General features: G+C 49.8%; 1 protein-coding gene across 2 annotated transcripts in view; it reads left to right on the forward strand.

Annotated features, from left to right (window-relative positions):
• RBM6 (RNA binding motif protein 6) overlaps positions 1 to 25,450 on the forward strand; it is a 52,139-nt gene that overhangs the window by 24,492 nt on the left and 2,197 nt on the right. Inside the window, exons 7-22 of one of the 2 annotated variants that reach the window (XM_032194160.1) lie at positions 11,537 to 11,611; positions 12,865 to 12,925; positions 14,024 to 14,092; positions 15,039 to 15,290; positions 15,821 to 15,981; positions 16,729 to 16,826; positions 17,340 to 17,385; positions 17,966 to 18,026; positions 18,979 to 19,070; positions 19,789 to 19,950; positions 21,026 to 21,115; positions 21,920 to 22,009; positions 22,252 to 22,515; positions 23,089 to 23,163; positions 23,740 to 23,837; positions 25,123 to 25,234. In XM_032194160.1, the coding sequence (XP_032050051.1) occupies positions 11,537 to 11,611; positions 12,865 to 12,925; positions 14,024 to 14,092; positions 15,039 to 15,290; positions 15,821 to 15,981; positions 16,729 to 16,826; positions 17,340 to 17,385; positions 17,966 to 18,026; positions 18,979 to 19,070; positions 19,789 to 19,950; positions 21,026 to 21,115; positions 21,920 to 22,009; positions 22,252 to 22,515; positions 23,089 to 23,163; positions 23,740 to 23,837; positions 25,123 to 25,234 (1,806 nt within the window). The remainder of the gene's footprint in view (positions 1 to 11,536; positions 11,612 to 12,864; positions 12,926 to 14,023; positions 14,093 to 15,038; positions 15,291 to 15,820; positions 15,982 to 16,728; positions 16,827 to 17,339; positions 17,386 to 17,965; positions 18,027 to 18,978; positions 19,071 to 19,788; positions 19,951 to 21,025; positions 21,116 to 21,919; positions 22,010 to 22,251; positions 22,516 to 23,088; positions 23,164 to 23,739; positions 23,838 to 25,122; positions 25,235 to 25,450) is intronic. The other variant, XM_032194161.1, reaches the window with a different exon arrangement.

A 25,450-nucleotide genomic window follows, 5' to 3' on the forward strand; every position in this document is an offset into this window, starting at 1 on the left:
ATGTGTCTGATTCAGTGTTTGACCTTGTCATGAGTTCACCAGGGCCTTACGTCACTGAGGCTTGATGTGTTGACTCGATCGTTTGTTCATTCCCACTCGTGTCCTGCTAATAACTGCACTGAGCTGCCATTTAATTGGAATTACCAGCCTCTGAGGTCAGCGAGGAAGTCTGCAGCGTGAGGCTCCCGCTGCTGGGCAGAGGCTTGCCTGTGAGTAAGCCGTCAGCTCTGCCTGCGATGACCTGTGGCAGCGCTGTGTGTGTGGGTGTGCATGTGTGTATCCTGCAGCGGCGCTGTGATGAACGCGCCGTCTGCTCCTCTGCTGGGAAAGACCGGCTTAATCTCTGCGTTACAGAGACCTCCTCTGTGCAGAGACGGGTTTCTTGTGTTGTGACATGTAACTGCCAAAAGCTCCGCTGTTGGAAATGCACCTCTGGACCTTCTTCTCTTCTGTCATCTCGACGTCTTCTGTCATCTCGCCTTTACAAGCTTGTGTGAATCCCATGAATCCTTTCTTCCTCTGGCACAGGAGGTCATAAGGGATCTTCTGCCAAAGACTTCACACGCTGTTCCTTCAGCTAGTAGCAGCTGCCCTTCACTGTGGCTTTTCTAGCCCTACCCAGATAAAAAAAAAACAACCTTCTTCTTCACAGCTCTGTCCTGCCCTGTCTCAGGAAGCAAACCATGCAAACCAATTTACTTCCAAATCTGTGCACATTTGACTGGAGGATTCATGAAGCTTGCATCTTCTTCCTCTACTTGTCTGATCCCAGCTTGCCATGTCCCTCTGCCTCCCTGCTCTTACTCCAAAATCCTGTCTCCTTTTTTGTTCCTTCAGCCTCCCCGTGCCAGCGTGGTGAGCACTGTATGCTTTGTTGCTGCTGCTGTTGAACTGCTGCTCTGTAGCGGGGTTGTCCCAGAGGCCACCACCTGGGTGAGCTGTTTGGAGCACGTGCTGGATGCGTAAGCAGGAATTCTTCAGCATCTCTGGTTGCTGGCAGTGGTGCGTGGCCCAGCAGGGTTATCTTGGGACTCAAATATTGCTCTGTATTGCAGAATTATCTATTCTGTGCACTGAAGCTCGCTTGGGCTGCATATAAATAGGCTGTTCCAGGTAAAACATCCTTCCCTATCCTTTTCCAAAATGAAACTGTTTTCCCTCTGGCCTCCAGGCAGTTATGTTCTGGTTTTGCCTTTTTTTTTTTTTTTTTTTTTTTTTTTTTGCCAGTTGACATTAGCGAAGTTGTGTGATGATTTATCTCTGAAATGTCCCTTCTTCCTGCATAGATCTCAAGCGCCTTGCTAATCAAGTGTTTCTCTGTTGGGATAGATGTTCTAGTTAAAATGCCAGAAGCGTAAGCTGGCAGACGTTAAGGAATAACGTGATTTCCTGAAGTTTACTTAAATGGCTCGATCTAGAAGTGGTTGCCCAGATAAATGTCTGGTGCTCTCCGTTGGATTGCATGGTGTGACACCAATACTTCAGTGCCTCGCTTGCTCCTGTTGGGCACCACAAACTGCTGCACGGCATCCAAAGGCGTGTGGGGGCAGATGGTCCCTGCACTGGTGGCTCAAAAAGAGGAACCAGCTTTAGGACAGCTGGACCTTTGCGTTTTATGTGTTGGGCTTGACCAGATACGTGAAAGTTTTTGTTCTTGAATGTGAAATGCAGCACATACCACAGCTAAGTCTGCTCTCTGCCCCTTCTGTAAGGCCAAGTTTTTATTCTGACAGCAACACCTAGGAAATAGCCTTATTTCCATTACCGTCAACATGCAAAGCGTTGTCCTGCATGACATAGCATCTTGCATGCTCCTCTTCTGAAATACTTTGTAGAGGAGATTTTGCCTTGAATTAGGAAGACTGGAGGTAGTCCTTGGACGCATGTGCAGGGCACAGATGCTGCCCTATCAGTGTAGCTGTTGGGTTCTGTCCTCCTAATGTGTTAGTGGATAATCTTGTCTCAACAAGGAAATCTTAGTCACAGATGCCAGGGACGGGTACAGAGTCATCATAAAACCAAGAGCAGTGTTCCGGGCTGCTCTGCCTCTCCGATTATATGTCTGTGACTGTGCTTATCTTCACGCCTGGTTGACTTTCTATGAAGATATGTTGAAACTAAATATGTTCTTGTGTAAGCACTCGGAAGGTGGTTATCAGTGTAGTATCAGAGTGCTTTGAGGGATTGTGGTAAATCAGCTGTCGTACAAATAGTGCATCGCCTCAATTGCTAGCTTGTTTACTTGTTCAGACCGTGCTTTTTGTGCGAGGATGTAAAATCCTTTGATCGAGCTCCTGTTTTAAAGGTAGTAGGACCCATTGCACCAATTTGCTTTGATGCTTTTGAAGTCACCCTTTAAGTAAGGTGGTGCCTAACAGAGCTGCAGGTGCGCTACCTGAAATCCCCTCTGTGCTCTTGAAAGTGGATGATACGGCTGAGATTACTTAAAGGAAACACAGCAGCTGTGAGAGGGAAATGTCAGAATGGGTTCAGTTTACGTGCATAAAGGCATCTAAGTGAACACACGCTCACTTTCATTTCCAGAGCAGGCTCAATTTCTGTCACAGTTTTGCCATAGTGGTTCGCACAAGACGTGTCACTGTGAAGGAGATGGCAGTCCTTTTCAGCCCACTCCCAGCAATGTCAAAGGGGATGTTTTACAAGCTTTTGAGCCAGATTACACTGCTAAGACTCCATCTGGACTATTTGGAGAAGTGGGAGCGTACCAAAATGTTGCAGTTTTTACTTGATGAGTCGTATTTGTTAACTTGGGCAGCAGAACTGTTTGTTCATGCTTTTGTGCTATCTTGGTGCTGGTTGCTTTTCCATTCCTTGGTGCGCAAGCTGTTGTTGTTGGGTTGCTGAACAGGAAGGTAAAAGGTTGAGTTTGGAGGCTAAAAAAAAAAAAGGCAAACGACACACTTACTGTTACTGACTAGAAATGAAGTGTGATTACAGTGGAAAATGGGGGCTGGTGTGCTCAAGTGGACTATTGTGTCTGTTACCCATGAATCACAGGCAACAAGGAAACAGGTATTTAACACAGAAGGAAACATGGTATTACCCACCCATTCTCATTTAAACCACGGCACACCTTCAAGACCCTTATTAAAGTCTTCATATCTACAAAAATCACACACAAAAACCACAGGAAGAAATCAGAGATCAGGAGCATTGCTGTCATTCTGGGTCTGTGCAGGACAAGACATCGTGTTAGGTGGAAGTGCACCGAGGGTCTGGTAGCCAGCAGTCCACTGTACTTCAGAAGAAAGGCACAAATTTCCTGTGCTCCTCTCTCAGTTGAGGGAGAATTCCTTCGTGCATCACGTAAGGTGACCCGTGTAACCCAGCAGGTATGAACACGACAGCGACTGGGAGGTCCTCAGATTGTCCCCAGAGGAAGGTAATGGGGGAAAATCCCAAAGCCACTTTGCCCAGGGGAGCTGGAAGGTTCTTCCTGGCCTCTGCAGCGACAGAAGCTGTAAAGTGTAAAGAGTTCCTGCAGTGAGATGCCTGATGTGAGGTGGCATTCTGCCTGAAGGGTTGTTCTGCTGCGCTGACAGCTACTGGCCGTTACGCCCACGGGTCCTGCATCGCCACAACTTCGTGCCACCCACACACTGCTGGTCGTGTCTTCCCTGGGATGAGCAAGCAGCTTCTGGATGCCGATTCTCCCCAAAGGAAAGTGGTCTAAAATCAAGTGTGTCATGTACTGAAGTATACTTTTAATGAGGGTCAAAGCTACAAAGCTGTAAACATGAGATTAGAGTATTTAAATCTCTGAAACTTATCTTCTTTAGAACAGGAAGAGGAAAGCAGTTCTTGTTTTCATAGCCAGCAGGGGAGGTCTTAGGTTTTGTGATGTACAGCCTGTATCTCAGCAGAAAATTAGCAATATTCAGATGGGTTTCATGTACCGGATTTGAGCTGGGATGAAAGTAAAAGCCCAAGCAAATATTTGCTGTACTTTTCCATCGAGGATCTCAGGAGAAGAGTTAACATGGAAAGTAATTTTAAGTCCTTGGAATCCTAAGGTGCATTTTCTTACACGTCAGATTAGGCTGAGAGGTCTCACTAAGAAGATGTCTTGTGGTGTGAAGCTGTATATTAATTATACGAGCAAGGTATTTTAATGTTTATAGCCCCAGGTTTTTGAAGGCCTGTTTGATTCTTCCCAACTTGTGATCTCACTGGAGAGCAGAGCTGGGGTGTTTGGTTGTTTTTTTCCTGCCAACGTGTTCTGTGCCTGGTCCACGTGGGATTGACACTCGTCCTGTACCACTGCCTGCTTCTCTGGCTGTTGGAGTCCCTGAAGGGGTTCAAGTGGCCATATCGAGCTGTTTGTGACCATTGATGATGTCTGTGCATGCCGTTTCCCAGTCCTTTATGGATTCAACCAGGCCGGCTCACTTCTGACGCAGGAGGCAAGTGTGTTCCTTTCCTTCCTCGGCAGCAAGGTTTTCATAGGATCTGTCCTGTGCACCTACCTCTCTGGCTGGAGCCCTCTCCCGACCCGCTGAGGGCAGGTAACACATCCTCAGAGCCTGAACAGCCACACAGGAGGTCATCTGCTGCCTCCTGCTCCCTGACAAGGTTAAAGCAGCACCTTCCCAAAGCAGCTCCTGAGAGCATGACTGAGAGACTGCACTTGGTCAGGTGCAGAAATCCGTGCACGTGCCTGCCTGAAGATGTGCCAGCCGCCTGCTGGCTCTACCCAAGCGTGACTGTTAAGGGTCTGGATTTAGCTGCTGGGCAGGCCACCTGCAAGTCAGTGAGGTGGTGGGAAGCACATCTGGGAGGCACAGGTAAGTGTCGCCCTGCTGGTGCGTTTCCCCAGGCAGCTGACTTGGTTCTTTTTCTGACCCTTTTAGAGTCAGTATCAGGCACTTGCTTTTACCTGGGAAATTGGGGATGTTGAGAAATGGTGTCTCCAAGACCAAACCCCTCTTTTCATCCACAGAACTGCTCCCTCTTCCGTAGATTTTGGGTCTTTTCCTTACAGCAGAGAGGATGTCCTGCAGGGAGCTTGCCTGAGCACCGGCTGCAGAGAAAGCATTGCCAGTGATGGCTCTCAGTGCTTAATTCGGGGGGGAGAAGAAGAACATTTTGAGACACGGGGGAACCTTTCAACTGCTCTTAATGCTTTTGCGGTCATCGTGTTCTTAGCAAACATTTGCTGCTGTGCAGAACATCCTGCGCTCTGTTCTCCACACGGGTCAGGCTGTGTTGGACTCGGTGTGTAGCCTCATGGCTGTGTGCTCCAGCGAAAGGACACGCTTTTGTTTGGGTGTGGGATCTCATTGAAATACGTGGGATTGTCTAGCAATAAATCTACCCTTGTCTGGCAGAGCTCCCCAGCCTGACTTTTTTCCCAGTGTGACCCTGCACTGGGATCGATCATCAGTGTTTTGGTCCTGCGCCGCAAATCTGTAATTAAGGAGCTGGGCATTTCCTCATTGTTCTCCTGGTTTCCTAATGGCCATTGCTAATTGTGAGGTGCCCCTGGGGGAAAGGCACCGGAAGGTCCTGGGGTGGGTTAGTGCACGCAGCTGCATTGTGCTAACATGTTGAAGCTTTATATTGTTTCACGGCGTTATGGCATGGGATGACCTTTGAGGAAGAAGGTGGTCATATAACAAAATACTGAGAAATATGTCCAGGCAGCAGAGCAGCATTTTGGGGAGAGGGAGAGAGAGAAAATGTCTGTGGCAGGAGCAAGGGGAGTCTTTGAGGCAGCTGTTGTCCAAACACAGTCTGGGCAGTCCTCGATGAATCAGGAAGGGGGTAGAGATGAGGCAGAGCCACATGGGACCTGCCCTAGAGCCATCTATGAATAACTGTACTCAATACATTATATATTTAAATAATCTAAGTTTTGGTAGTTTAGGTATGCATTTCAAATAGAGGGTGCAACCTGATTCATGCTCTTCCGGGAACTGGAACAAGTGTTTGCTATGCATGACCTTCTTAGCTTACCCCACAACACGTCCTTAACCCTCCGTGCTTCTCCTGGTTGTGGGTCGGGAGCCCAGCCAGCGACACCAAAGCTTAGAACTTGTCCCCCTTTGAGCTATCATCTCGGGTTTCCCCCTGGCCCTCAGCGTCCTTGTCTGACCCCTTTAGACTATACAGACGAGGCTTTTGTTTTAAAATTTCCCTTTTGTCCAGGAATCCTACAATGCTGTTCTGCAAAGGTGCCCTCTTCAGGGGAAAAGTTGGGGGTAAGAGAGGCTGGAGGTTAGAATTAGCTGTAAAAGGAGAAGTTAGGGCTTTCAGTGGCAGGTGAAAGATGCAGTCTGCTTCATTGGATCAAAGAAAACCTTCAGGTGTGTTGAAATTTCAGTAAGGGGTGACGTGCCAAAGCCACTCATATCCCCTCCCAGCCAGAGCTGGTCCTGGAGCACATGGAGTCCTGTGCACATCGCTTGTTTTCTCAAGCTGCAAGACGAAGCTGTTATCCTTCCGGAGCCTGCCTGTGCCGACTGTTTTGGTGACATTCTCAGAGCAGGACTGAGTGTGCTGACAAGTGGAGCAAATGCTGTAATTAAAAGATAAGCCCTTCAAGCGTCCTGACGGGGAAGTGAATTGTAGTTCAACAATCCAAGCAAGAAAATGCAGAGAGCTAGCGTGGCCTGAGGGGCAGCGCTGTGTGTCTGCAGAGAGGGTGCCAGCGGGGGACAGGAGTTCCACAAAGATCCTGAGACAGATGAGCACGGTGGCGTGGTTGCTATCCAGGGAATTGGAAATCACAGGAAGAAGACCAGAGATGGCTCAGCAGCGTCGATGGGACGTCTGTGGAAATAACGATGCAGACAGGCAAGCTGCTAAAGGACAAACTGCCTCGTTATTGAGGCTGAGGAAGGCTGCGTGGGAGTGAGTGGATCTGGAAACAAGTGGAGTAACGGATGGGCCCAGTGCAAGTGGGTGATGGGTTTTGTGGGAAGGGAGCCTGAAAGAGGCACAGGGTGCTGTCAGGGATGAGGGGATCCTTACAGAGCATCTTAATCAGTTCTGTATAGCTCCTATGTCTTCAGGCTCTTAGGGTTTTCCTCCTAATGCCTCAGTTCAGAGGCTATGCCCTGTTAACTCGGGGTTGCTGGTGACATCTCTGGGCTGTGCGTCTAGTTTCTTCATCTCTCCGTGTCACGCTCTGTTTTCTAAATCCTTGATTGCAGATGGATCGTGGTTTGTGGGTTCGCAGCTTTTCTCCCCAGCTTTTTGCCAGAGGTAGGTAGATGCGCTGCCTGGTGCTCTGCAGGCTCCAGGCCCTTGTACAGCAGCTGCCAAGAAGCTCGGAGATAAAAACTTCAGCATATGGGAAAACTGGGATGGGAAGCCAGTTTCTGTGTGGGAATTTTGTTTTGAGATACATCCAGCTGGTCTCGTACCCTCCCAGGTGTCTTGCTGCTGGCCCACAGCTCCAGCCCCAGAAGCTGCCACCTCATGGGTTCCAGGAGCAGCTGGGGATGTGTAGGCCAGAAGGGCCTTTGGCGTTTGAGCCTCTCTGGTTCACGTGCAGGTGACTACCTGAAGGGAGGGAGCGTTGTGCTCTTCCTGCCAGCTTCCCCCATCCTCTGCGCGAGACGAGAGCCGTGCCGGTTACGGGGCGAGGTGGTGTCAGCTGGGTAGCGGCGCACTTGGGGTTGTCACATTTGCATTTAGAACCCGTCCTCAGATTAGAGGGCAACCCCAAAGCAGCCTGATTTGCGGTTGCAGGTAGATAAGCCACCTTCTGCTGTCAGCCACTTGTCTCCCTGAGCTGTGCGAGGAGGGCAGGGCTGGAAAATATCCGTGGGTGGTGAGAGCTGCTCTGGAAACGCTGCTGGCCCTGGGGGCTCCCTCTGAGGCCCGAGGCTGCTGCCTTTTCCCTTGCTTCCTCGGCTATGGCCTGAGGCTCCACCACGCAGTAAAGCCTAGTCATTAATCAGTTTAAATAATTTTTAAATGATTGTGCGATGGGTTTTGGATAACCGTCCTAATGGCAGTAAATATGCGTAAGAGAGCTGAATAAACATCCCCTAAGTGAGGTTAATCCTGGCATCTTAATGTGACTGCCCTGCAGCGCTGCCCGTAAGCATTCTTCTGTCATAATCTTCGTATGCAGCCTTAAATCTGTTTGCAAATGGTGTTTGCAGTTCACTTTTAGCATGTTGAACTGTGCCAGTACTTTGACTCAGCAAACTGGACAGCAGAACCCTTTAGTCCTCGTGGATCTGGGGGCTCTGAAGGTGAGCCTCGGTTAGGATTGTCTTTACCATTTAGATCATACCGATATTTTAAAAATTCTTCTGGTTTAACTGCCTTTGGTGACAAAGAGCTTGGAAAGTGCCCTAGGAACTGTGGAGTTTGGTTGCTGAAGCCTCACACCCAGCTGACACGCGGTCTCCACGGTGCTTCTGGAAAGGTTTTACCCTCCGTGAATATCGTGGCTAAGGGATTTTCCCTTTCTCCCCCCTCTCTTAAAGTATCCCGTTCCTGCGGTTGGGGGAATTTCACATGCTAACATCCCTGCTCATCGGAGGGCTTCGGGACACTGCTCCGTGCTCGTTGCAGATAGCTTGTATGGCTTCATGGCATCGCGCTCCAGAACCACCGGGTGGTGGGATTGTGTAGTTGGTTGGAGTCTGCTTCCAGGGATGTTTGCGTGCTGGGCCGTTGGCTCTTAGCCCAGATGATACATTTTTTTGGATAACGTTAGCTGCAATGGTTTATATTCTGTTGTACCACTTAAGCTAAAATCCAGTACTGCATCTACACCAGACCTCCAAGTAAAAAAAAATAAAATAGAATTGCATTTGAAAGACATCTAACAGCAGCATTAAACATTGATGCCAGAAATAAAGTCCTGATGCTCTGCTTTGCATTTGGGAATTCGAAAACAAAAGTAAAAGCTGCTTGTGCCCTCAAAAGCCTGGGCATTTCCACTGCCAAGAGCTCTGTGTTCTAGTGCCACAGGACTGTGCTGCCTCTTAAACCTTTCGCTGGTGAGTCAACCGCACGCTCACTGAGAGTTTTGAGGGGGAGGTTCCTCACGGGGAGGACGGGAGAGACATTTCTGTAGCATAACAATTTGGAAAGAAAAGGCCAAGCTGCTCAGAAGTACAGGATGTTGAAAATACACGAGGAGAACTAACAGGCACAGAGCAGGGGAGTCTGAGAGAGAGGGCCGAGATAAAATGTGTGGATGTGGAAGAGGCTGTTGCTGTCCGGGTGCTGCCATGGTGTGGCATAGCCTTCCTCGGGTTTGCCTTTTTTCTCCCCTTCTTGCAGTCTTCCCTGAAATATTCTGAAAGTCTTCCTGAACTCACTAAGATCTGCTCAGCTGAAGCTGGTGAACTGAAAATTAGAGGTTTTTATCCAAAATATCTTGCAGGGAGAAGAAGGTGGAGCTGAAACAGAATAAGGAGTGACGGGGATTAGAAGAAATAAAGATTCTGGAAATATTTGGGATGGAATCTATTAAGAAAATGGGGGAAAGAGGAATTTAAAGTCACTGAGCTACTGACTCCTGACACTGTGTGCCCTAACTGAAGGGCTCGTTTTGGTATGTTAAGTGATCGCTGCAGCCTTGAAAATGATTATATCAAGAAGGCAGTAAGAGCGAGCTTGGAAAAGTGAGCAGGCAATCAGCAGGGCGTTAAGGAAATGAGTGAGTAATTAGCAAGTGACACCTCTGACAGTCTCTGAGAAATGAGTTTGCAGGAGAGACCAGCACCACGTGCGCTGAAAGATGATCGTCCACAAACCCAAAAAATCATCTCAGGGCTTTCTGGCAAGTTTTGTTTTCAAGTAACTGCTGGAAGGATGAAGCTGTGGGGCGCTGCCCTGCCGGAGGAAGCGTCCCCAAAGCAAGCTGTCCCTGCTGCACGGGCCCTTTGCAGGGCTGCAGCCTCGTGCTGAGCGGGGCCGGCTGCCTGCTGCTCCCCGGGGCTTCTGCGGGCTGGCAGCTCGGGCTGTGGCCATGCCTGCGAGGATGTGCACCCTGCCTTCTTCCCCCCTGTGCTCGCCGGGTCCCCGGGCAGACACGGGTGGTTCTCTGCTGCTCTCGGAGGTGCCCTGCTCAGGGCAGGGAGCATCTCCACCCCAAGTGGGCTGACCTCAGCCTTCACTTCCCTGCCTTGCTCATGTGGGAATCGGCATCCAAACAGCTGGGTGGCAGCTGGGAATCCCCTGCAGGGCTCAGTGTGTGTAGGCCTGTCAGGAAGGAACAGCCATGGTGTGGAAGAGCAATGCTGCGGGACGGGGAGGTGCTGCTGCCTGGCCTTGGTGCTGCCTTTGGGCCTCCAGCCTTCTCCACCGTGTTTTTTGGAGGGGTTAAAGGGTTGTTGGCTTACCCTCACCGAGTGCTTCCCTCCCAGGAACTCCTCCCACCTGCTTTACTTATTCGCTGTCATCTCCAGCACATTTTGCACAGCAATTTTTGCATGGGTGTATTGTGACTTCTGAATAATACCCCTGGGAACTCGTTTTTTCACATTCCTGGTTTGCTCTGTGCACTCTCGTGCGGCCAGGCTGCTGGCTCGGAGCTCCTGGGAAGCTTCTGACTGCCCAGGGATCCCCAAAATAGCACCTGGCACCTGTCTGCACTGGCCTGAAGAGTGGCTGCTTCCCTGAGGCTTGGGAGCCCTGGGTCTGAGTCTCATTATTGTCACCCTTCCTGTGTTGTGGTGTTGGAAAGGCAGGCAGGCAGGCAGTGCCTGCGCTGATGCGAGATGGCCCACGGTCTGTTTTTGGGGTTCGCCCCGCATCCCTTGTGCCTGGGCATGGGCTGTGTCCACGTCAGGTGAGAGCAGGGTCCCTGCTCCTGCAGGTGGCTTCATGCAGGAGCTGGGGAGCTCTCCCCTACCACATTTCGCCCTTGGGATCCCTGTGATCAGCCCTCGGGATCCCTGCGCTCAGCTGCATTTCAGCCCAAGTTTCTTGGGTGCCTGCCACCTCTCCCACCGTGCTGTGCGGGGCCCAAAGCAGGACGTCTTCACTCTGCTTCTCTCCCTGCTGCACAAGGGCTCGAGTGCAGCCCCCCCAGGGGCCGGCCGTGCAGCTGGGGGTGCCCTCACTTCCCTGAAGGACAGCCAGGGTCTCTTGAGTGAAGTGAAGACTCACCCAAGCGTCAGATTTCTCTCCCCTCGATGGCGTTTTTCCTTGTGTTCCTCCTCAAGGAGCTGCCTTGAGACCAGCCTGGTGGTGGCTGGTGTGCAGGAGGATGTCCGGCTGCCTTTCCAGCTTGTGGACAAAAGCAAGTTAAAGCCGTTCCCTCTTGTGCTCTTCTTACCAGCTCTGCTCTCCCTGGGAGGTGGCAAAGCCTCTGCCTGCTTCCCCCGGAGCCAGCCCGTGGCTTTGTAGCCCTGGGCCAGAGCAGGGCACGGGCGCTTCCACTTCCATGACGAAGCCCCAGCTAACTGGCCCAGACGTTCTCCCCCTCGTCCCCCGTCTCACTTGCCGAGCCTTTGGAAAGCAGAGCTTTAACCCCTTCCTCTGCCTCTGAGCGACCTCCGTGTGCTGGGCGCATTCGTCATTCACCCCCTTGTCTCAACAGGGAACTCTTTCGATTGGAGGCAAAGAAGTGACCCTTGAGTACACTCCGTGCCCGGAGTTCTGGCGCTGCAAACGTGTAAGTATGCGACTGAGAGCTGCACTGTGCCTTTCCTGCTGGCTGCTCTGGCAAGGGCAGCAGAGAGGAAGCGAGGAAAGAAGTCAAAGCCCAGGCAGGGTTCGTTCAGCCTGCTTGTGGGGTGGCACAGCTGCTCGAGGGCCGGCTTTGTTCCCATGCCCTTCCCGTGGTTCTCCCAGCGCAGGTGCAGCTGCAGAGGGCTGAGGAGGAGTGCGGAGCCAGGAGGAGGGTGGCTCTTCCCGTTGCCCCTGAGCACAAAGCAGGAGGTGGCAGTGGGGTGGGAAGGGCTTCATTGTGCTCACACTGCCCCTTCAGCTCCGGGTCACACTGGGGTATGAAGACCCTTCTCCAGGTTAATTGGATGCCTTCCAGTTGCAAACAAAGCCATCGTTTGAGGCCAATGCTGCTCTTGTCTGGGCTTTTAATGCTCCAGAAATCAAGTGGAGACAGGAGTTAGGGGCAGTGGTTTCACAACAGCTCGTAGTGTGGTGGGAAGTTGGCTCGTGCCATGCACGGGCATGGCCAGAAAGAGCCCTCTGGTGCCTCTGTGTGTTTGCAGGGCTTCAGTCAGAGAAAGGAGTGGTATGAAAGAGCAGCAGTGCGTTTATAATAAAGAGCTTGAAGGGAACATTAGGAACACTGTGTTCAGGGAGAGCTGTGAAGACCGGGCACTTGCCTTTCCCACAGCAGCTCCGGGTGGGATAACATCTCAGCCCCAGCAGCTTTGCCTGGCAGCTGGCAGACACCTTGCTGTTGGTGCAGCAAACGGCATCGGTATCCGCACGTGCCTTTTAACTGCGGGGAGGACTTTGTCACTGCTTGAGGAGCGAGCTGCGGGGAGGAAGAACAAAGGTCACTCTGGGTCCTTTGAAACAATGGGGTTGGCAGGATGGCAGCCAGCAGGGAGCTTTTCAGTCCAGCATCACTCAAGAGGGGGAAGGATCCTGCCTCAGGGATTAGCCAAGCGCCTCTGTGGCGTGAGCAGATCTGTGCTCAGAGGCTGTGTGAAAATCCCGGCCCCGAGGCGATCCCAGGTGTGAGCCCTGTGAACGTCCCCTTCCCATTCCAGTCCCCTTCCCATTCCATTCAAGGCTCTTGCAGCCAGTGCCCATCCTGCCTCTCAAGCTCTTGCTGTAACTTTTCCGTGGCCACAGCTTACTTTCTGCGAGTACTTCAGAGCCTGGCCTTCTGGAGTAGGTTGTGCCTTCCCCTTCACAACATGCCTTTTTCATGCTGTCCATCTTCCATTGCAGTGTAAGGTGTGTACTGTGGGCTACAGATCTTCCTGCTCCTATTGCAAGCTCCCAAGAGATGGTGAGTACACCTGGTCCTCCTGTGTTTGGTCGCTTAAAAGTTTTACCTGTCCTGACGAGTAAGTTTGCATTCTGCCTTCCCTGCGGCGTCCTTCGTGGTGGAACTGGCTGAGCACCAAGGCGAGCACTGCGTAGGAGGATCATTAATTTGGCTTCGTTTAGCCCCCTTTCCCTGTCAACACTAAATGTGGTGCATGCCATGTGTTGGTAGCAGGCTCTCTGTTCCTGTGAGGCTCGGGGTCTTACTGCACGAGGCCTTTCCTTCCCTTTGCTTTGGCATTGTCACCCCTCCGGAGCGACAGGTTGTGTCCTGCAGGTCTGTGAGCTAGCACTGCTGCTGTAAGTGACAGCTTCCCCTCAGCCCCCCTTCCTTGGGACGTGCAGCTGCAGGGATTTAGTGTTACTCTTTTGAGGCTCTCAGATTTGAGGATCCGGACTGTGAATTGCTGAGTTCACCTTGCTGACTGTGTGTGGAAAGGAAGGAGTTCAGCTCCTCTGGGAGCTTCTCCTCACCCACCAGCACCTCTGCTTTTAAGCATGGGATGGCACAACAGCCAAAGCACAGTCCCTCGAGGATCTGATTTCTTTGGGATGAGCAGGTATTCCAGGCCCTCTGTGAGCTTTGACTCTGCATCTTTGAGCAGACTTGTGACGTTATGCATTTCTTATGTGCATACCTTAGGCAGGAGGGCATTAAAATAACTGCTGATGCAGAGCTCTTTCTTCACTGAAGCACTGTCCCTGTGGTTGCCTTGCTTTCCGTGCACTGTAGCTCCTCATTAGTATTAGGAAGGCAGAATTTGTGTACTTGGCCCCCTTGGTCCCCACAGCTGTGCAGTGTAATAAAAGCTACGGAGGAACAAATTAAACAGGGGCTTTAAGATGCTGTGATAACTAATTGTGGTGCGTGCTTCTCCCTAACCTGGTGTTGCTGATTGGAGAACATAATAAGGTAATCTCTCTGTGACTGTTTGTTAATTGCTGGGTGAGACAAAGCAGGGCTCTGAGCGTCTGCATTCATTGCTGCAACTTTGTGTAGGCTCCTGCATGCTTTGTGACTGATGGTCTTGAAGTGGATTTTAATATGCCTCTCTTACAGGGAGCAGAGCAGGCCCAGAGTCCAGAGGTGGTTCTGAGGGAGAGGACACGTCCGCTGAGCAAGAATTCAGTAAGAGAAGTGCTCTCTGCGTGTCTGGGGTTGTGCTTATGTCTGCATAATTTGGTTTCCTATGCAAATTCTGCATGAGGACCTGCTCATGAAGTGGAGCCCTCACTGCACCCTGCAAGCTGGAGACAAATTTGTATGGGGCTGTCCAACTGAAGCTTTACTGCGCTAGGTCTTGTACTTGTTTCTTTCTTTGTGGGAACGGATCTCAGCAGCAGGTAGAGGGCTAGTGATATCTGACCTTACAGCCCCACAGCTTAGGCTTCCCTTTCTAACAGCTTCAGAAGCGTAGGCAAGGATCTCTTCTGAAGTGAAGCTAGATGTTTCAGAGGCCTTCGAGCACGGAAGCCTGATGGGATTTATCTTCTTTGTGCTGCAGAGCTAGGCTGAGGCAGGGCGTTTCCACATAGTGGGTGCTTCATTTTGGGGCAAGTAGAGACCTAATAAAAATCAGTGATTTCATGTATGGTGCGTTTCACTCAGTGATCACAGGTGTCTGCACCCAGTTTTCTCCTAGCATAGAGACAGGATGGCAGTCGGTAGCTGATACTGCTCAGCTTTGAGTGTTCAAGAGTAGATCAGGCATAGTAAGGGTACCAGTGCCATGTAGGTTGTCCTGGATGTGGGTAGACCATATCCAAACCCATTCCTAAGTCATCTGTGCCCAGGCAAGAGCTGGTCCTATAAAAAGGCCAGAATGCCTCATCTCTGACAGGAGAGGTGAAGTAAAGGAGGAGCCTGATGTGAAACAGGGCAATGGAAGGATGAGCTGCCTGTCTGTCTCGCTCTTTGTGTGCCTTGTCTCTGCAGGTTAAGACATGGGATGTGCAAAGGATGGAATAGGCTAGCTTTTTCTAAGGCAAGCAGTTGCAGTGGCCAGAAAATAGCAGAAGCAAAATATGTTCTGGAGTGTTGTATGTGGAACCAGTCTGTTTCTCTTCTCTAACAGCAGAGGCAAAGCTTGAAAAACCTGAGCAAGAGTTACCAGCACAACCCGCATCTCCAAAGCAGCCTGTCCAGCCTTCAGTTCCTGCTCCACAGCAGGAGTGCCAGCCTCAAGAGCAGGAGCCAAGGAAAAGAGATGAGGGGAGAGAGCGGCGGCCCTCGCAGGAGAAGAGAAGGGACATGGACAGGCACCAGGAGATGCCTTCTCAGAGAGAAGCAGAGGAAGCCACACCACAGGAAGGTGGAGGAAGCAGAAGTGAGTAGCAGAAAGCCCGATTTGGGATTCCTCTTGATTGCTCTCCATGAGGCTATCTGCAGAAAGGGCAGCATTTCACCAAAACCTCTGGAGGCTGTTTCTGTGTTGTGCAAAGCCATGGCATCAAGTAATGGTGGGCTGTCCAGCTTCAAAGGTGCTGGCATGCTGCCCTTAGGAAAATTAATTCAGAGAAAGCCGACTTCAGGATGCTACAGTTAAGTTGGCACAGCAGCAGAAGTCTCCTTTGGCCAGAATTTACTCTGGTCTAATCTCCTCTGAAGAGAGAGGGGACTAGGGACTACTTTCTGCTCTGTTTTCTGGGAAGGAAAGGTGAGCAACTGGAGGGACTAGTCTGAGCAAACTAGAGAGGAAAAAAGTATCAGCTTCCAGACCGAACTGCAAGAAGCTGTGCTGTTGCTTTGGGTGGGTTTAGTTTTTGCCTTTTGCTGTGACAGTAAGCCTGGATCTGAATAATCTTTTTTTATTCCACTTTTTTCTTTCCTGGCCACCTCTCTCATTGTCCTTCTCAGCAATTATGCTGAAGCGTATTACAAGATTCACCCCCCCAGAAGTGATTGTGGGGCTCCTGGCTCCATACGTGCAGATCTCCACATCCAGAGTGCGCATCATGAAGAACAAAGCTGGCCGGATGGGGCAGACCTATGGCTTCATTGAACTGGACTCACATGCTGTAAGTAATTTCCTGTTTTCACATGCTCCCCTGTTGGCATCTGTGGCTTGTAGAAGTAGAGGAGGCACAGGAACAAAAGACTCTAAGAAATAGCTGCACTTGTTGGGCAGCTGCTCTGTAGAGAGTTACTGACCACTCCTGCTTGTCTGGCTAGACACAGGGAACATCTGATACATCTGCTGGTCACAAGTTAAAGACATGAGGAGCTAAAGAATGTTGTCACAAACTGTGATGTTGAGTGAGTTTCTTGCCCTGATACGTATCTCTGTAGACCCTCCTAAACTGGACCGTCTCTTGCACAGGTATTTTGTTTGCAGGGAACTTGAATTCTGTGGTTTCTGTCCACAAAAGGCAAGAATCTTAATTAACAGACAGTTCCACGCTGGAGGGTTCACATTTTCTCCTTATCCAGAGTGATTTCCAGACTCTGTAGCTGTGTTTTTGCATTGGTCCAGAGAGCGTTCACCAAAACTCTGTGGGGCAAGAGCCGCCGTATGGTGCTGCACTGTCCAGCAGCCCTAGGAGAACACAGCCCCTAGCTGGCTGCTGAAAACGGCTGTGAGACAAGCAGAGAACCTAGCAGTGTATTTATCCTTTTTGTCACACCCTAAATATCTCTCACTAATATTTAGAGTATTGTGTTTCTTGTCCTGTTATCGTCATCCTGTAGGCGCAGGATGTACCTTCTCTTCAGGCAGAAACAGACTTCACTCCGCAGAGATGTGAAATTCTCCTTTCATTTTACAGGAGGCACTGAGGGTGCTAAAGATACTGCAGAATCTGGATCCCCCTATGTGCATTGATGGTCGTACAGTGGAAGTGAATCTTGCTACCGGGAGGAGAAGGTAAGGATGAATAAGTCAGTAGGGTTGCCCTTTGTGTGACGTGCTGCGAGGCTAGAGGTGTGTTGTCAGACCTTGTCCTTAGAGGTTGGTAAATGAATTAGTGCAGATGTTCCTGCAGCCTAACAAAGTGCACAGTGAGGTATCAGAGCTAGAAAAAGCTTCAGGGTCTGAGCAGTATGGGACTAGCCACTGTAGTAGGTGGCTTTCTGTTGTTGTCCAGCTGTCAAATCTCATTGTGAAGGAATTAATGGGTTTGGTGGTGTTTTTTTTTTGTTTGTTTGTTTTTTCAAAAGCAGTTGGGGAGATTCAGCTGCTCTTTGATCAAGCAGAGAGGGGGCATAACTCTAGTGGAGACAGCAATCTGCAAAGCCTCTCTGTCTCTTGGGCTGAACACCATCCGACATGTGGCCAGTGGAGATGGTCTTTCTGTCTTTATTGGTTCTGCTGATCATTTTGAGTACACTGAGGTTAACTTGAAGCCGGATTGATGTTTACTTGCAATGCTTATCTCAGCAGGAATGACTACGGGGAGCACAGTGACAATTCCTACTATGGACAGGTAGGCACAGCTGCAACTGGGAGGGAAGGGTGGGAGCATCGAGGGCAGTGGGCATGACTTTGTTAGGCTTTTTCCCTTTGGACTGCTGAAACTTCAACATGCTGGAAGGTGGGGTAATAATGCTCAAGTATGCTCTTCACTGCTACTGTGCCACAACGGTTATAATGCACGTGGAAATGTGGGTCAGCACAGATGCTGCATGAGGGAATTTGGGTGTGGATTACTGTGTAACAGGCTTTTACAGGTTGACTTACTGATGGCTGATCTCAGTTCCTGAAGAGAATGTCTCTTCTCCAGTGGTTGTGTTACAGACTGCAAGGCTTTTCCCATACTGAATGGGTTTGGGGCTTTCAAATGGATTGCCATGAGTAGCTGATTTAAAGATTCAGGGGGGCTATGGAGGTCTCGTGCTTTGCAATACTGTCCATCATTCTGTAGATGAAAAATTATGCCTGATTGTGTTCTATTTAGAGGAGCTAAATAACTGTTTTCCTGAACTTTGGGCCCGTGGGAGGGAGGAGAAGCAATATGATGTCTGTCAGAGAGTCTCTGATCTGTTTGTGTTGTTCACTTAATCCAGGGCAGAAGGGGCATGAGAGACAGGAGGGGCAACGAATCACAGAGACGCACCAGAGCACAGTGTAAGTTAAGCTCTGCCTCACTCCTACTGTGGAGACTTTACTTCCTTAAAAGGGCACTGACATGTAGAAATCAGCCCAAAAATATTTTAAAGACTAAGAGTAGGTTTATTTGCTACACCCACTTCTGAGTTCCTTTGCCAACTTTGTTTAGTCACATTTTCCTATCTGATAATGGGTTTCTCCATACTTTTACTGTGCAAAAGCTACATGCAGATAAAGAAAACTTGCTGCTTGCTTTTCCTTGTTGTAGCATACTGATGGGATAAAATCAGCCTGGTAATTTCCAGATGAGACAGAGGAAAATACACTGCAGCAGTGCCAGTAGCCAGAACCCCCTGCCATAATTTAACTAACATACATGTAGCATTGCTGAGCTCTGTCTAAATAATATTTTGGAAATGTGAGACGTTCCTCATATTATGGCCCTACCCTTAAAGCCTTTGGCTTTCCCGGTAGAAACAGTTTGCTCTGTTTCTTGTCGGGAGCTTTCATGTACCCAGAGACAGAAGGGATGTGGGGAGCGTCATCACTTCAAACAGGAGATTGTTTATAAGAGCAGAGATCTTCCTTGTTCACAGGGGTGGGTGGAAACAGAGCCTGGAACACATCAACCCATTCTTTGGGAAATTACTGAATTTCATATCTTTGTCCGGTCAAGTGTTGTGATCTGGTGATCTCAGCACAGCCCCTGTAAGTGTGTTTTGATGGAGAATTTTTGCCAGTCCTAAAACAGAAGAACTGTGAAAACCTATCTACCTTATTACTCCTAAGAGAGAAAAGATGAAGGTAGAGTGATGTGAGGACTGCTCTCGCCTGTCTTACCAGGGGAGAAAATTGCTTCTTTCCCACTCTTGATCCTTTTGACAGTGCAAGGTTTACTCTTGCTTTTCTCTTTGTAAAGAGCAAGTTCTGCATTTGTAAGACTCTGATATTAACTCGTCTCTCCATTCAGCTCCATCAGATGTGTCCACATACATTTACGATCCTGAAACTGGGAATTACTACGATCCCATAGCTGGGACATACTACGACCCCAGGACTCAGGTGAGTGCATGTGAAGGAAGCTTTACACGTGACATGTTCGTACAAACTGCCTTTCTCTGAGTAGATTTTGCAGCCTGAAGAGGGCTAGCATAGAACTGCATAAGGACACAGAGTTAGCTTTGTTTCTCTTGCTCAGTTCTCTGACCTGTATAAAAGGGATCTGTGTTCCAAAATGTTACCATGAGAGGCTAGGAGTCCATCAGCTGTGTGTCGAACCATTTGCTGTGGTTGCCTCCTTGGCCTCTGAAGGAAGGCTGTTGGTCTCTGTGGTTAGCAGACTTAAGAAAAGAGCATCCTCGCTCAGCTTTACTTGAAAACAGTAAAAAAGATGGACACTAAAAGATTCTCTACTAAATTCTGTACTAAAAGATGGACAACAGAGCTCTGTCTTCATCCGTTTGCTCCCTAAGCCTGGCCAGCAATAGTTACAAGGATCCCAAAAAAGAGCCATCTGCTGAGGTTCTCTGGAACTGTTGTCTTGTTTTTATGAAACTGGAAATGTCCATGCTCTTTGTGAGCAGGGTTGTGCTCCCGTGGCTTAGCTGTAGTAGACAGTCTTCTGCCCCAGCAAGGTCCTGAAGCCTTTTCCTTCATCTATCTGAGGCTCTGCAGTCCCTTCTTACTGTGCTGGTCTCCTCAGCCAAATAAGGACAAAAAGTCTGATATGAAGATTGTAGGGTTTCAGCTAAGGTTTTTTTTTTTTCTATGCCTCTTTCAGAGAGAAGTCACGATAGACCGAGAAGCCTGCTCATCACCTGTAGAGAACAAAAGGCGGCGACATGGAAGCCAAGAACGGACAAATGAAAGGAAGGAACCACACAACAGAGACAACAGGGACAACAGGGACAAAAAGGAGAAAGGGAAAAATACTTCTTCTAAGGTAAATAACTCCAGATGTCAGAATGGTCAGAGATCTGAGGCTAGGAGGTTGAGGTAATGGATATTAGAAAAAAATTCTTAGAGGATTCAAAAAGGGGAGAGTCTGTGAGAGAAAGTGATGAAATACATGGGGTCACCAGCAGGCCAGGGACATGGTTCTGGCGAGGTGGGGACAAGTTCTTGAAATTTTTGTCTCCCGACATTAAGTCAGGACTTCTTATCCCTTCTTTATGCTAAAGGATTCAGAAACAGCCATGTAATTGAGACTTGCATTTCACTCCCCGTTGCTGAAAGCACCCAACTGTTGTAACAGAGCCAGCAAAAACATAGAAGGCGTATCTGAACATATCAGGTCAGATAATAACAGAGATTCAGCTTTTCCCTAACCACAGTTCCTGCCCCATCCAAACATCACAGACAGACAGGAAGATGAAGCAAGCGGTGCAGATGGACTGCAAAGGTGAACCAAGATCGAATGCAGATAGGAGTTCATCACGGACATCCTGTACGGTTCCTCCCAGAGTCCAGCCCTTTAGTGCTACTCCCAGTGAGCAAATGTTATTTCCCCAACGTGGGGAACTGCTGAGTGGGAGTAGCTGTCCAAAACAATGTTTGAGTGTGGGTGTTTTGAGCAGGATCTACCACAACTGTGCTGGGATACTGACTCGGCCTGAGGAATGCCGAGTAGAGTGAATTTGACCACAGGAGTTGGTAGAAGTGTTTTAGTCACAAATGCAGATTTTTTTTTCTTCCTTACCTGTTGGTCTGGATGTGCTCTGTGGCGTGCTTGGTCCTGGGGAGTTGGGACCTGAGGGGAGTAATTGTCCCTGATGATGGTACCAAGCCTGCCAAGGAATCTCATCTGGCGTGGAGAATGCCTGCTTCCAAGGGCACTGACCGAGGATAAACGTCGGTCTTGGCTGAATGGAGTGTGAAAGCATCTGCAGCAGAAATCCCCCCATTGCTTTTCCTGGCTTTCTGGTTTCCACGGATGCTCTGAACTGGCTTTGTGGCTGCTGTGTGCACCCTGAGCCCTGTGCTGCTAATGGTCTAATGCCCGATCTTGGGTTTTTTAGAATGAGCCTGGAGAGGAGAGGTTCTTCACAGAAGATGTCTTCAAAAAGCCATTACCACCCTCTGTGAAAAAGGACGAAAGTGCAAGCTTGGTAAGATGTTGCATAGCTCTTGTCTTTCCCCAGTCAAACATGAGTAGCTAATGAACCACTGAACTAGAGCGTGTCCAGGGCATCAGAGCAACATCAGAGCAATTCTCTGTAAAGAATGTAGATGTGAAGCTTCACCCAAGCCTATTGTTTGTGCTGCTGAGCATGCAAGTGAGCATCACAGCCTCGTCCTGTTACAATGCTAGGTAACTACAGTATTTGCTGGTCTTTGTCCAGGAGAAAATCCTGAAAATCAAAGAGCTGGGTTGAGCCTGGTCATGTACCACAGACATGGCAGAGGAAACTGGCATTGTCATCCTTTCCTCTCCCCACATGTAGTACTTCTGCTTGGTCTGTTCTCTCCCAGTGAAGCAGGACTGGAGCTCGTCATGCACTGGTGGGCTTCCCTGGTCCTGTGCTAACTGGCTCTGGGGGCTGCTTTGCACATGATCTCCACATCCTTTGTGCACACAGAGGTGTTGAAATGTTGAGCTGGCCCTGCACCAGCTCCCTCACTGGTTTAAGTTGCAGCTGGGGCCATGGCCAGCATCACAGTCCAGCAGAGGGTGAGGGTGGATCAGGCTGAGGCAGCATGGCAACTGCTTCAGCTGTCCCTGAAACCAAGGGCCTACCTCCAGGAGAAATAGTTCGGGCGATGCCCAGAATTGGAATGTCTGCCACCAAAAACACCACCTCATTTCTTCTGACTGCCTGGTTTCCTTGGAGGCCTGTTAAACGTGTGATTAGTTGCTGCTTGCACTGAAGCTGTGCTACAGCAGTCTTAACACCTGGTCTCAATTGTTTCAGAATGAGTCTGGAGAGGAGAAGTTCTCTGCAGAAGACGTCTTTAAGAAACCATTACCTCCCTCTGCGAAGAAGGATGAGAGTGCAGCCCCGGTAAGACGCTCCATAGGATCGATTTTTGGCTTGTTTGAGGTAGAGCAGGTGACTAGGGGGGTTCACCACAGCCTGGCTCTGACCTTGGGTGGCAGAAGTGCCAGCTTCTCCTGCTGTTGGAGAGAGCATTGGAGATAGAATGGCCAGGGCAGTTTGCTTCACAATGCTGGGGAAGCAGAGCCCAGCTTGGCAGAGAAGGCTTGGTGAGACAAACTGTCACGTTTTTCTGCCTCTTCCCTCAGCCCAAGGTGGTGAACCCTCTGATAGGTCTTCTGGGAGAGTACGGAGGAGACAGTGACAACGAAGAGGAGGAGGAAGAGGAGGAACAGGCGCAGTGGCTGCCACCTCCCCACCCACCGGCACAGCGCGAGGAGCAGCAGAGGAAGGCCAAGGCGAACGACGACAAGCTGACTGACTGGAACAAGCTGGCTTGCTTGCTGTGCAGGAGGCAGTTTCCCAACAAGGAAGTGCTCATCAAGCACCAGCAGCTCTCCAACCTGCACAAGGTATGGGGGAGCTGGTGGCGGGGGGGCTGTATGTGTGATGTGAGCTGCCGTTGGCTCAAGAGCTTTGTGATAGAGGGAGAAGACGCAGTGACTGTGTGGGAAGAGCTGTTCTGAGTTTGACACAGTAGCAGGCAAAGTTCCCATCAAAGCTCTGCTCAAAGCATTGTGTGAGCTGCTTGCTCCTGCCTTGAGAGTGCCATAATAGCAGGTTGTGACTTTTTAAGCTATAGTGATACAGCTCAAGTTTGGGGAGAGTGGGCTGCTGGCACATTCAAGTGCAATAGCAGGAAGAAGTTTAGGCATGCCTTCCGATGTTCTGCACTCTTTGAGCTCTTGCTTCTGGGGGGACCAAACTGCACGCAGGTTAAAATAGGACTGCTTGCTTTCCTACTGTGGGGCTGGAAAGGCTGTCCCACAGCCTTTCCTGGTGGGTGAGCAGGTCGTCTGGGCTGCATGGGGGGCTGTTGCATCTGGATTAGTGCAGGTGCAAGGGCATGCTGCTTTATTTATACTGCAGCAAATGGGGAAGCTTGTGTCCTCTGCTGACTCTGCCTTCTGTTTTCCTTCTTCCAGCAAAACCTGGAGATACACATGAAGATCAAACGATCTGAGCAGGAACTGGCATATTTGGAGAAGAGAGAGCGTGAGGTGGGTCTGTGGTGGTGGGCAGGCTTCTGTTTGTCATCCTGTGCTAGGGGGAATGTTGGTCCAGGCAGACCTTCCTCTTTTACACTTGTCTGTAGCCTGGGCAAAGAGTCTTAAACTGAAATGCGGACATGCTCTGCATTTGGACTTCTAGATTATGGCGTGACTTCTAGGAGCAGGTTGCCTTCCTCCCAGAAGGCTCTGAGCGGTGGTTCTGTCACCCTGCGAGCCAGCGTGGGGCTATGAGCTACGTGGGACACAGATTTCTATTTGAAACTGATGCAGTGTATGGGCAGCTGCTGCTGCCTGGCCAGGAATGGGAGAGCTGTGGCTGCTGTTCAGAAGCTAGCAGAGCTGCTCAGGGTGCCGTAGCGGGAAGGCCGAGACCATCGGTCTGGCAGCAACAGATGCCATCAGGACAGAATAAGTGGATTGTGGGTCCTAGAAACATCCGGTGTTTGTGGGTCTGCAGGACAGATTTCCTTCTCAGTTTAGGATTAGTGGCTGAGGTGAGAGCTACCTGTGCAGTGTCAAATCCTTCATAGCTCCTGTACTTAATTTGTTCTTTCTGTTGTGAAGGGGAGATACAAAGACAAAGGAAATGACCGAAGGGAGAAGTTCCAGCAAATGGATTCACCAGAGAGGAAACGACTCAGATATGACCGGGACTCGGAAAGGTAACATCTGCTCTTGGTTGGATGTCTTTTGGGCTGCTGATGCCATGATGGCATGTGTGCTGCTGGCACACCGAGGCCAGGAATTGGCTGGTGGGGTAATGTACAAGAGTAACGATCAGGCTGTGATTCTTGTGGGCAGAGTTCCCCAGAGTGCAAGTCTGTCAGAAGCTGCAGGACTTCTCAGAGAAGGCAGGAAGAGGCGAGGGTTATGTAGTGCAGAGCTGGAGACAAGGGCTTAGGGGAAGGCAGAGACATGCAGATGGGTACTGTATGGGTAAGATGGGGGTTTTGAGAGTGCCTGGCCGGACATAGGGAGCAGGGCGCAGTTCATTCCCAGTCAGCACATCCTCAAGGCACTCGCTGTCCTCCTTTCCTGGCATTTAGCCATCAGAAGAAGGAGCAAAGCTGTGTTTCTTCTGTTCTACTGACTCAGAGGAACACTAGCTGTTTCCATCTCAGTCAGAGTAGGTGTAGGAAGAAAGTGCGTGCTGTGTGGAGCTCTCAAAAGGTCTGCCTGCTGCAAGCTCATGTGTTCCAGTGGGCTGAGGAACTGCTAGGCATGTGTTGAAGACAAAACTGGTTACGTGCCTCTTCCCTTCTGGTACAGCACCTCAAAAGAGGACCTTTCCTTCACATTTTGCAGTTTAAAAAATCTGTTTCTTCTCTTCCCTCTGTTTTCCTGGAAAAGGTGTGGATAAACTAAAGCAGTTTGTGTGCAGTGTCAGCAGCAGCCAGAAAGTAGAACTTGTCTGAATGCAGGCAGCTATTTTTGTGCAGAACAGTTTTCAAAACTATGGGTTTTGGATAATGGTTTTGGATGAGTAATGACAAGGTGGGAGAAGGCGTGTCCAAATCAACACTGCATCTGTTGAGCTTGGTGACCACAATGCTCACAGCACTGGGAGAAAAGAAAGATCTCCTGGAGCAGCAGGGATTAGACTTCACTTTCTTGCTGTTGCTAAAACTCAGATTAAGAAATACAAGAACAGAATGCTTCTGGCCTTCTTGTACCATAAATATTTTGGAGCCTGAGCTCATTTCCTGTGTCCCGGTGTATTATCCCCTGAGGTGGGACAGGGAGTTAGCTACACTGTCAGAGGTGTCTGAACCCAGCACACAGTGCACTGTGTTGATTTCTTCAGGCAGTGTGTTCCTTGTAAACAACTGGAAATACCCCTCAGGAGAGGTTTGAATGTCAATGAAGGTGCTATTAGCAGAGCTAAACATCTCTGGCATGTGTTCAAAACATTGCAAAGTTGTACAATTGATTCTGTCTCTTTTCCAGTGACTATGATCCAAGGATTGACAGTAACAACAAAGGAAATCGAATGTTGCAGTCCACAGGGTGGACGAAAGGCCTTGGCTACAACCAGCAGGGTACAACCTCACCAATGGAGGTGAGCCTTGCCTTCCCTTCAGAAGGAATCACTGTTGTTCAAGCTGGTAATGTGGCCCAAGAGAGCTGGAGGGAGTTCCCAGCTCCAACAGGAGTCAGGCTGTGTGACTCAGCACCCGCTCGATGCAGTAATATGCGCGCTGATTAGCTTTGCAGGCGGGGAGGGACCGCGAGTATGTTGGCGGGAGAAAAGGTTTAGAATCCTTATGGATCTGGA

The sequence above is a fragment of the Aythya fuligula genome, chromosome 10 (genome assembly GCF_009819795.1).
Source record: "Aythya fuligula isolate bAytFul2 chromosome 10, bAytFul2.pri, whole genome shotgun sequence".
NCBI classification, from domain to species: domain Eukaryota; kingdom Metazoa; phylum Chordata; class Aves; order Anseriformes; family Anatidae; genus Aythya; species Aythya fuligula.